Below are 11,324 nucleotides of genomic sequence, written 5' to 3'. Positions count from 1 at the left end.
TGGAGGCCCGCGGCGGCCCGGCGGCGCCCGGCTACGACGAGGCTCTGCTGCACAAGGTAGGGGCCGAGCGGCGGCCGCTCCGCGGAACTTCCCCGCTAACTCCCCCGCTCGCGCGTGGGGGCCGCCCGTGGCCCCTCTTGTCCCGGCGGAGCCGATCCCGCTCCGCGCGGGGAGCCCGGGGCTGCCCCCACCCCGGGCCCGGTTCCCCGGCCCCCGCAGGGCTCGGGCTCGGCGCCGCGCCGGATAACGGCGGCGGAGGCGGCCGGCAGGACCGGGCGTGATCGCGGACCCGGGAGGGCTGCAGAGGGACCGGCGCCGCGGCGCAGCCCGCTGCCGACTTCCAGCCGCTGCGGTGCGCGCTGCGGGGCCGGGAGGGCCCGGGGCTCGGGCCGGCTGCGCCCGGGGCTGCGCTCGCCGGCGCCGGCCCAAGGAGCCGGGACCTCCCTTCCGGGAAATAGCGGCGTCCGTCCCTGCCCCCCCGAAACCCCCTCTTCTGCAGGGTCCCTCGGACCGCGTTTCGTAAACTCCACGTCGCGCCGAGGGCGGCTGCGGGCTGCCGCTGTCCCGGGTGGCTCAGGAGAGCCTGGGCGCCGCAGCCGCAGCCTGGAGGCTCTCTGCGAGCAGACATCCATCCCTGCAACTCCCAGAGACGTGCCGGAGGCGCTGATCTCTGCCGGATCCACCCAGCGGTCCTTCTGGCTGTCCCGACACCGCCTTGCTGCAGTCTCGAGTGTGACTGTGCAGGGACGAACGCCCCTGGGGAGCAGGGGCGAAAGCAGGGAGCGCCAGGGCAAGGGCAGGGGATGGGGATGACTGAATCGCTCTTTTTGCAAATCCCAGTCTATTTCTCACCCTGAGATTCCCCTGCTCTAGGGAACAGCCCCAGTCCACCCAGGGCAACGTGCCCAGCCCTTGATTAGCAGAGAAACAGCAATTACTAGCAACTTGTATTTCCTTGGTACGCTAGATAGAGAGGACATCTCCAGGGATGACTAAAGAAACTTTGATTCTTTACAGTCTTAACTCTCTCTCCACCATCAATGAGCTGCAGTTAAGGAACGACATTGGTGGGAATGCGTTTCTGGGCAGAATAGCTACTCAGGCATATAACCATCCCAGCCCTATGTTCTCTGCCATTTCCCTTGGTATTTTGCTGCTGTTTCTGGGAGGGCTTTTCATGCAGAAACAAGCTTGCTCTCACTCCAGGGACACGAGGCAGGAGGCAGCAGATAACTCACCAGACCTTGCTTCTGACTGAGGAATCACATTTCAGACCTGCTGAGAAACCCCGAGGGAGCTTAATGGGGAGGCAAAGGTTAAGTGATTCCTAGTTAGCGGCTAAACCCAGGCCCAGAGAGGAAACCAGCCGGGAGTAAATCAAAATTAGACTAACAGAAGTTTGCTCTGGGCAGTTCCAGAAAAATTTCACTTGGTACAAAATGACAGGTTCTGTTTTCAGGCGATTTAACCCTTTGTTAAATCTTTTTTTCCTCCTGTTGGAAGTTTGGATCTGTTTAGCCAGAACAAGCTGGACATGGCAAGCTTGGGCACGGCAAGATGGTGCCCGGGCTGCTGGGTCAGCACCAAGATCTTGCCGGGACACAGGAACGGTCAAGGCAGCACCCGAGCGGCCCTGGGGAGTGGTTTGGGAGAAGGGGAGGGAGAGCCCAGTTGTGCATATAGAGCAGATAAAAATAGGTCTGGGGAAAATGTTCCCGAGGGAGCAGGAGAGCAGGACTGTGAGGGGCCAAAAGGTGGCTGTGGCTCTGCTGTGAGAAATCCCTGAGTGCGGCGCCTTGGCCGAGCCCTGTAGGCAGGTGTGTTTAGGAGCACGTATGCAATTTCCACAATTCTGCAACGAATCCTACTGCCCTGGGTGCAAATGTCTGGGTCTGGGGCCTCAGCAGTTCTTGGAGACCAGCAAGTGGAGGGTGACCTGTGCCCTGCCTGCACTCCCCTGCTAGGACTTTACCCTCTCAGACTCCTAGCTGAATTTCAGCTAGATTCATGATTTCCTAAATTTCATCTCTGAGCCAGCCACCACGTGCCAAAGCTCAAAAATGAACTAGAAATGTGACCTACCCCCCCCCCCCCCCCCCCCACGCACACGCAGTACCTCCGATCTCCTGCCGCTTGGCTGGCGGTGGAAACGCTGCGATCGCCTCCCTGAGCTGCCGTGACAGCCGTGCAAAGCCGCTCGTCTCCAGCCGCGTTAGGGCTAATATCTTCCTGTTCTTTGCTCACGAGCTGGCAGTTCAGGGCAGGCGATGCTTCACCCTTGCCGCTCCATCGCTCTGCCTCATCTCTGCAGCCCGTGCCGAGCCAGCGGTGATTTTGTTTGTCTAGATCTGAATTAGCTAAAGCCCCCGGTCGCAGTGTCGGGAAGGGATATTTGCTGTTTCGCTAACCCGGAGCTGGCAGACGGGTCTGCCACGAAGTTACTCCCCGCTATGCGATGCACAGTGATGGCTTTCTCAGCCTCAAACTACTGCACGTGTGTCTCCATTTCAGTCCCAAGCATGTTTTAATGAAGCAGGGTTTTCTGGGGATGCAAAGCATCATTTCCTTCAACTGGAAACAGAAATTGCTCTGATTCTCCGACTGTGGCGGGGACCAAGAACGGTGCTTTGGGGCTGTCACCACGCACTTTGCATTGCCTGGGCTGGGTTTCCCTCCGGACCAGGGGGTGCACAAACACCGTGCCAGGGCCAGGCACGGAGCACGCTGCACAGCTGTGCACGCACGTGTGCGCACATGTGCATGTGTGTGTGCACGCTGGCAAAGCACCACTCCACGTGGGGAATAACCACTGGAAGGAGCCTCCTAACGCTGGAGCTTTCCAGGCAGAAGCAAACCTCAGTGAAAACGCCTGGGGAAAGGATGTGCTGCTCGTCTCGTGGAGGGGGGTGCGTGCAAGAGAGACGCAGGGCAGACGCGGAGCTTCGTAGCTGGGAGTCCTTTTCCTGCCGTGACCCAGGCATGCCCAGCCAGAGGTTTCGACGGCCAGTTGGCCACATCCATTCCAGCGAGTGAGGGTTGTTTATTTATTTATTAATTTACTTTGTAGCCAGGAGGGCTCTGTGGTTTCCACTGTGCTATGTCTCCACCGACCCTACGAGAAGTCGTGACCGAGGTGTTAGGGTTACCGCCCCTGCGCAGTCCGTGGGGTGGCAGCATCCTCACCTGCCTCTTCCTCGCCGTGGAGGCCCCGGGTGCGTGGCTCCGGGCAGAGCTGCAGCTCCTCTCTTGGCTGTTTCAGGCCAAATTTACTATTATTGTTAAGTAGCAAAGCAATTCATGAGTTATCTCTGCTATAAATCCCAATTAAATTATTGATAGGAGAGTCGGCCTTTTACACAAGTTCTCTGTAAATCCTGGGCCCTGGAGGCTTTCCGGTGCTCGTTCCAGCTAGTTTCCCCTCCATAATTAATGCCCTTTTCTGCATTAACTGCTCCCGATGAGAGCACCGCGGGTCGCAGCTGCTTTCGCTGCAGCACACGGCATCTTACCTGGGAATGGTCTCTACTACCGAAAAAAGCAGTGCGGTGCTGTTGCGAGCCCCGGGCCGCCGAGCCCACGCAGGCACTCCCGGCTGCGCTCAGCATGCCGGCGACCTGGAAAAACGCCTGCCGCCTGGTTAGGAGGAGCGGGCGAATTCCCGGGAGCAGATCCGGCAGCAGGTGGCTGCCTCCGCACGTGCGCGGGCCGCTGCGCATCTCGCCGAGGCGCCCGCCAGCGGCGCGTTTATTTGGCCGCGTGTCCCCGGACGTTCGGCTCCCTGCGGGAGGGCGGCCGGGCTCTGCAGCAGCCGCGGAGGGACGGAGAGGCGAGGGGCCCTGCGACCGCCGGGTCGCCTTGCTCCAGGCGTCATGCCCGGGCTGGCGGCAGGAGCAAAGGTGATGGCGAAGGACGGGGCGCACCGGGACGAGCCATCTGGCCCCTGCGCGGGCAGCCGGCAGCCTATGGTGACAATCTGCTCCCGAGCAGGGACACGCAGCGGTGCCAGGGACGAGTCACGGGGCCGGCGGCAGGCCGGGGCCGAGCCGCCCCCTCCCGCCCCCGGTGCCAGGGGGGCACCGAGGCACCTCCGCGTGCAGCAGAGAGCCCCTCACCAGGCGTCCCGGCTCACTTGCGCCCTGACACCCCTCTCCTTGGTTCCTTGCAGACCATCCTGGTTGGAGACAGCGGAGTGGGGAAGACGTCTCTGCTCGTCCAGTTTGACCAGGGCAAGTTTATTCCAGGCTCCTTCTCAGCCACCGTGGGCATCGGATTTACAGTAAGAGTCGAGTCTAGCTGACCTTGCCCAGGTTGGGGGAGTGGTTTTCCTTGGGTAAGTGGGGCTAAGTGCCAAACAGTGGGGAAGTTTGATGTGGTGCTGCAGGAAAAATAGTGTAGGAATTGCCGTTGGAGGTCACCTCCGGGCTGGCGTGGCCGGGAGCACTTGGCTGCTGGAAGGTGAATGAGCCCTTGGAAACGGCGGGCGCGGGAGGATGGTCCGGATCTGCCTCCGATGTGTTCGCGTTGGAGAGCGAGACGGGGCACTCGCAAAGGGCGGATGGAAACGGCAGGCGGCCGCCGTCCAGCTCCGGCGTGTCCCCTCGCCCAGCCCTGCGATGGGGCTCTGCCGTTTGGGTGCCGAGACGAAGCGAGGCCGCCTTGCCCCCCAGCGGCTGCGTGAGCCTCCCCCCTGCCCGCTCAGCGCCCTGTGGGAGAGCTCGGCCACTTCCCGGGGCCCGGCCTGCATCCAGCCCTCAGCTCCGGGCCGTTTCCTGGCCAGAGCGTGACTATATACACTATAAATTCCCCGGCTCCATCTGCGGCACAGAGACAGGACTGGAAATACAGGTTCCAGTTTCTGCACCTCCGGAGGGGCATGGGAAGGTCCCGGCTGGCGCAGCGGCGGGGGCGAGCGGCGGTGGCCCCGCTGCACCGGGACGCGCTGGGGTGACGGGCTGGCGCCCCCGGGGCAGATTGGGCGGAGGGGGCCCCAGGCTCCCGCCGGCGATGCCGCAGCCCCCCGCACGGGCGAGCCGTGCACCAGGTGGGATTTCGCGGGTCGAGGCCTGGGGCACCGCCGGGGGGTCCCCGGGCACGCGCGGGGCGCAGAGGGGGCGGGTGAGCATCGCCCCCAGCGCGAGCCAGGCCGAGCGGAGGTGGGCGACCACGGGTGCCCCGGCTCGCTTGCAGGCGCCCGGAGAATCAGCCCGCCTCAGCTTTCGGCTTCCGGCTAACGGCAGCCGACGCTTCTTGTTTCGCGCTTCCCTGCGCCCCAGCGCCAGCCCCGCCGCGGGGCCCAGCTCGGCCGGCATTTCACGGCGCAAAGCCTCCGGCGCGGGATGACGGGGGGCGAGCGGTGCGAGCGCGTGCCCGCTTGCAGGGCGCCCCGTCTCCCCGCGGCGCCCGGGGGGGGGTCTGTAGCGCGGGGGCTCGGCCTGCACCCCGGGCGGCAGCGGGGTCCTCCGCTCCCCCGAGCCCGGAGGGACGCGCCAGGGCTCCCCCGAGCCCGGCCGCGGGGCAGCTACGCGCCCTTCGCCCGCCGGGGCGGTGGGACGCCGGGGCCACCCCGCCGCGGAGCCAAGGCTGCCGGGGTGCAGGGGGCTGCCGGGGTGCGGGGGGGAGCTTCGCAGGCTCGGCCTCCTCCTCCTCACCCCCGCGGCGGGGTGGCAGCGCCGGGGCGCCGGCCGCCTTGGCCGAGGAGGAGGAGGGCGGAGGGAGGAGGAAGGCGGGCCGGGTGGGGCCGCGGTTCCCGCCGGCACTCCGCGACTCCGCTCCGCCGCACCATGAGCGGCCCCGGCGGGGCCCCCGCGGCGGGGAGCGGGGCCGCACCGGCGGGGAGCGGGGCCCCTCCGGCGAGCACCGGCCCCCCCGCGCCGGCGAGCCCCGGCCCCCCCGCGCCGGGCCCCCGGGCCGCCCCGCCAGGCCCTCCCCGCCGCGCCCCGTCGCTGCCGCAGGACTACGAGCTGGCCGGCAAGGTGGGAGGCATCGTGGGATCCCCCCGCCCCGGGCCTGCGGGGTGCGGGGGGGGGTGTGGGGGAGCGGGGATGGAGCCCCACAGCCCCTCCGGAGGGAGGCTGCAGCTCGGCCCCAGCCAGGGGAGCTCCGGGGGGTTGCAGAGGGGCCCTTGCTCCAGGGGAAACGAGGGTGGGGGTCCTTGCTGCGGGAGATGTGGGGATGGGTTGACCCCTGCGCCGGGGGGGGGGGATCCTTGCTCCAGGGGAGATGGGGATGGGGGTCCCTGCCCTGGCAGAGGTGGGCATGGGGGTTCCTGCCTTGGGGGTCCAGCTGCAGAAGTAGGAGGTCTTGGGTCTCAGCTCAAGGGGTATTGGGACCCCCCCACCCCAGGCAGACCAGCCCGTATCCCCTTCCCCTGGCACAGAGGATGAGTCTCCCACCAGCTGAGGGGGGACGCACCTCTCCGGTGCCACCCCAAGGGCACCACTGGTGTCTGGGCCGGGAGCGCATATGCTGTCGAGCTGAGCCGAGCCGGCCCGGGGCCCCACACACCCCCCGCGGCCCCCTCTGCCCTCCGGACAGGGAGGTGTGGAGCCGCAGGACCGCTCGTCCTCGAGGTCCTCAGGACGCGCAGGACCCAGCTTGACCCACCGCCAGCAGCGTTTGCTGCGAGACTTCCCACCACCTCCCTGAACCACTTGCCAAAGCGGTCCCGGGTGCTTTCGGCTTTTCTAGCTGCTTTTATTCTTTCAACTCTCATGTCTCCATCCTCTTCCCCCTGGCTCCTTTCAAGGGATGGCAGTGAAGGTAAAGTCTTAGGTTTAAGAAGAAAACTGTTGCCAGCTTGATCTTGAGCGAGCTGGAAGCAAAAGTGAGTGCTGTTGCCAGTCCTCGCCAGCAGCCCGGCCTGGGCAGTAGTGCCACGGGGAAGCATCGGACCAGCCAGGGGAATTTGTCCAGAGCAAGAGCATTTTCAGGCCCCAAGCTTTGTGCTGGCAGTGGGGCACTTTCTGTGCATCCTTGCTGGTCTGTGCCGAGGATGCACGGGGCTCGCCGCGCAGGTACCGCGGGAGCCGGGCAGCCCGGGTGAGGCCTGTTTGCTTTGCAGGAGTGGAAAACGCACCGTGTTTGCTTTGGTGTCTGCCACAGGCAGGGCCCGGGCGAGGGACAGGGCAGGAGCCCCGGAGGCAGCGGGGTTTGCTCACGCAGCGGCCAGGCCGGGCCAGCGTGCCAGTCGCCCCGGGCTGGGCGACGGCCGTGCGGAGGTTGGTGTGACGTGGCTGGGGACGTAGGTCCGGCTCTCCAGGAAATCTCCTGGATTTCCTGGCCTGGGGCCACTGGGGCTGTGCAAAGCATCCTGATGGGGACATGCAGCAGAAAGCTGGAACCTGCAGCTTCTCCGCACTGCCGCCCCCAGGGTCAGGAGACATCTCCTGTCTGCTGCAGGACCTTCCTCCCCTCTTGCCCTCCCCACCTTCTCCTTTTCTTTTTGCTCTTTCTCCCTCTCCGGTTGCTGCAAACTTCTCCTCTTCCCTCTTGGCTGGCTGCTTGCCTGCATCCCTCTGGGCTCCCGACCACCTCGCAGTGGGGCCAGCTCCCGGGGGGCTCCCCGGGCCCGGCGGGGTGGACGGGGAGTTGCCAGGGGGACGCCAGGGTGCCTCAGCACCGCCCTCGCCGTCCCGCCGTCCGCCGACACCGGTGCCCTGCGCCCGCCTTGCAGGTGATGTTACTGGGAGACTCGGGCGTGGGCAAGACCTGCTTCCTGACGTGGTTCAAGGACGGGGCCTTCCTCTCCGGGATGTTCATAGCCACCGTGGGCATAGATTTCCGGGTGAGACCGCCGCGGCTCCCGGGGGTGTTCCCAGCCTCGGGCCCCCAGCGACCTGGTGGCGCGGGCAGCCCGGATGGCTCGGTGCCGCGCTGCCGGCGGGGACGTGCCACCGGCCACACGGCTGCGAGGACGAAACTCCGACCCCGGAGCGTAACAGCTGCCGGCCGCTCTGCTCGGCATTCGCCCCTCTCCTTGACACTGGCCGAAAGCCTCGGCTTAGCGTATCCTACCCGCCTGAGCGGGAAGCTGCTTTACAGCCTTGCTAAGGTCGTAAAATCCCCCTTAAACCCCGCTGCGGCGCTCTGTTTACCAAATTTTGGCTGCACTGTCTCTCTGGGGGATATATCGGTTAAACCAGTTGGCTTCTAACAGGAAGTTTGCATCAGAAATGACTCGAGCGGTTCAGCAGGCTCGGCGCCCTCGAGGGGGATCCGTCCCCGGGCAGCGCGCTAGCCGCGGGCTGGCCGACGCGCTGAACGCTGGCGGCGGGGGACGGCGCTGCCTTTCGAGCCTGCGCTGCAGCTGTGCGGGGTTTCTGGCCGCCTCTGCTTGCGGGGAGGGATTGGGGGCTGAGCGAGGGGAGCGGTGCAGCGGGGGCTCGGGGGCAGTGCGAGGGGGGTTCGTTTCGGAGAGGACCCGTAGCTTGTCCTTCCAGTAAATTCATGAAGGAAGGAAAAACTGCCGGTTCCCATCGGCCCAACGTCGGCGGCCTCGGGAGCGTTTTGAGCTTGTCCATACCCGCCCTGCTTAGTGCAAATGTTCCGTAATTCAACTTACCTCTTTCTCATAGGAGGTAATTTCCAGAGTATCCTAAGACACCTTTTTGTCTCATTCAGCCCATTTCCTGAGCTAACCCTTAAGTTTCACATGAGCTGAATTTCTCTTTCAAATCATTCCAGACAACCAGATTATTTATACAAGCCTCTTTCCAGAACGGTCCCTCCAAGCAGTGTTATTTAAAATCCCCCTTGAGCAGCCCGTGCTTCTCTCTTCACCGCCCATCGGAGGGAAGTCCCTGGGTTTCGCAGTTTGGCGCAGCAGTTGCTCAACCCTTCTCAGATAACTGCGTTCCCCGCTGACGCCCGGACCTTGCCGATGCCCAATGCATTTTTGCGTCCCCAGCCCGGCTGCGGGATCGGATGGCCCCGATGCGCGGGGGACAAACCGCCCGGCGTTCCCGTAACCACAGGGATTTCTCCGTTAAGTGCTGTAGGGAGGTGCCTGCTTCTCGCAGCCCCACGTCGCAGCACTTGCAGCTGCGCTTGCGAGGAGCAGCTCGTTCCAAGGCTGCCAGGGACAGGCAAGGGAGAGGGAACGTGAGCTGGACAACCCGCATCTCCCGTGGGCATCACCAAGGCACCTCTCAGCATCTGAAGGCCTTAAATTGCTGAAAGTGGCCAAAACTTTTAGTGCAGCTGTTAGTCCCTTCGGCGCAGGCATGGTCTGGAGGTCTCCGTGCGGAGAGGTGGGGGCTTCTGTGCTGGTCTGGGCTCTGCCACCTCTCCCGGCTCGCGCTGGAGCCTCGTACTGGGTGTGTTATCGTGGGGCAGGTCCCTGCCGCCAGTGCTGGACATGCTGGTTTTCCAGCAAAAGGCAAACGGAGTGGGGAGCTTTTCTCGCTTGCCGATGCTCAAAGCTGCCTCCCATGGGCTGCCCACCCCCAGCTCCTCGGGTGCCTCCGGCTTGTCCGTGGGCAGCGAGAAGCAGAAATCCTGCGGCGTTACCCGCTCGGCTTCAGCGCTTCTGTCGGTGCGTTCACCAAGTGCCCAGGCTGAAAACCAGCTACGGGTTCCTCCGAACACCCAGCAAGGGCCCAGGCGAGCTTTATGCTGGGCAAACATCGTAAAAACACAGGGTTGCATCTAGCTGATGCAAACCAGCCCAGCCAAGCGGCCCCGGCGGGCAAGGGCAGGGCCGCGGGAGCCCGGGCCGCGCTTCCCGCTGACGGGCGCCGTTTCCTCCTCTTCCGCAGAACAAAGTGGTGGCCGTGGACGGCGTGAAAGTGAAGCTGCAGGTGAGTTGGGGAGCGGGCAGGCTGTTCGTAGCCGAGCCGCCCCGAAACCAGCCTCCTCCCCGGGGAGCGGGGTGCTGCCCCTCACCCCCCTCCGGGGCCGTGCCTCGGCAGATCTGGGACACGGCGGGACAGGAGCGCTTCCGCAGTGTCACCCACGCCTACTACAGAGACGCCCAAGGTGGGTCGGGGGCCGGCGGGACCCGCCGGAGCTTTTCCCCATGGCAATTCCCGCTGCCTCTCTGCCCTTCCAGCCTTGCTCCTGCTCTACGACATCACCAGCAAGCTCTCCTTCGACAACATCCGCGTGAGTACCCGGCGCTCTCCCGGCGCCCCGCGCGGGCTGGCAGCGCCTTTCTCCCCGGGGCTCGGGGACCTCTGTTCCCCACGTGGCTTTTTGGGGCGCTCGGGGCAGTTTTAGGCCTGTTCTGCACACGTGCACCAGGTGCCTCTTCCAGACCCTGCCAGCCCAGAGCTCGTCCCCGGGGCAGCGGGCCAGGCGCCTACGACTGCACGAGTTTTGTTGCGGGACATTGTCAATGGCTGGAGGGGGAAAACATAGTTCAGGATGAATTTGAATTATTTGGACTGTGATTCTGCAACAGTTTCCACGCAAAAGCCCCCTTTCCCCGGTCCTGGGGGCGTTAGGAAGGCTGAGAGGGGAGGGCCGGCCGGGTGCCGCTCGCCCCGACGCAGCCCGGCCTCCCCCGGCAGGCCTGGCTCACGGAGATCCACGAGTACGCCCAGCGGGACGTGGTCATCATGCTGCTGGGCAATAAGGTGCGTGCGGCGCCCGGGCCCCCTCCTTCACCCCGCTGCGTGCCACGCTGTCCCTGCCCCGTCCCCGCGCCCGCCGGGTGACAGGGCTCGGGTGCACCCAGCCTTCGCCCGCATCTGCTCGTGCTGCTTTTTGGGCTCACCAGGCCCAGACGTGCCCCAGAGGTTTGGGGGGGCGGGGGGCCGGTGTCTCCAGCTGCTGGTGGGAGGCAGCATGAAGGCGAGGTGCCCCCGGCTGCTGCACTCTCCCTGCGTCCGGATGCTACGGGATGTCCCCGGCTGCTGGATTCTCCCCTGGTCCTGGATGCCCAACGGGTCCTTGATGCCCCCCTCCAGGCCCTGGATGTCCCCAGGTCCCCTGTACCCAGTTGGGTACCAGATGCATCCCAGGCCCCAGGTTCTCCCTGGAGGTCCTGGATGCCCCCAGGTGCTCTGGATGCCACCGGGTCCCAGATCCCCAGCAGGACCCTGGGTTCTCCCCTGGGCACGGATGTTCCAGGGGTCTCCCTGTTCCTGGACGCCCTCCGTGCGCCCAGTGCCACCGGGCTGCCGGGTGTCCCCGGGCGTCCCCAGGTGCCGGTGCCGAGCAGTGACGCTTTCCCCCCGCCGTCGGCAGGCCGACATGAGCGGCGAGAGGGCTGTCAGGACGGAGGACGGCGCCTCGCTGGCCAGGGTGAGCCGTGCCCGGCTGTCGGTGCCCGTCCCGCGCGCCCGCGCCTGGCCCGGCGGCAGCCTCGGCTGCACCGCGCGGGG

General features: G+C 65.3%; 1 protein-coding gene across 1 annotated transcript in view; it reads left to right on the top strand.

Annotated features, from left to right (window-relative positions):
- The window catches only part of RAB37 (RAB37, member RAS oncogene family), a 17,515-nt gene that overhangs the window by 3,749 nt on the left and 2,442 nt on the right, over positions 1 to 11,324 (top strand). The window contains exons 2-11 of the mRNA XM_085304774.1: positions 6 to 56; positions 4,166 to 4,276; positions 4,826 to 4,944; positions 5,699 to 5,972; positions 7,673 to 7,783; positions 9,756 to 9,797; positions 9,909 to 9,975; positions 10,049 to 10,101; positions 10,509 to 10,574; positions 11,188 to 11,244. Coding sequence (XP_085160900.1) covers positions 6 to 56; positions 4,166 to 4,276; positions 4,826 to 4,944; positions 5,699 to 5,972; positions 7,673 to 7,783; positions 9,756 to 9,797; positions 9,909 to 9,975; positions 10,049 to 10,101; positions 10,509 to 10,574; positions 11,188 to 11,244 — 951 coding nt within the window. The remainder of the gene's footprint in view (positions 1 to 5; positions 57 to 4,165; positions 4,277 to 4,825; positions 4,945 to 5,698; positions 5,973 to 7,672; positions 7,784 to 9,755; positions 9,798 to 9,908; positions 9,976 to 10,048; positions 10,102 to 10,508; positions 10,575 to 11,187; positions 11,245 to 11,324) is intronic.

The sequence above is a fragment of the Rhea americana genome, unplaced genomic scaffold, assembly GCF_003343005.1.
Source record: "Rhea americana isolate MKP2758 unplaced genomic scaffold, rheAme1 scaffold_21, whole genome shotgun sequence".
NCBI lineage: Eukaryota > Metazoa > Chordata > Aves > Rheiformes > Rheidae > Rhea > Rhea americana.
This window is presented reverse-complemented; position numbering and strand designations above follow the sequence as displayed.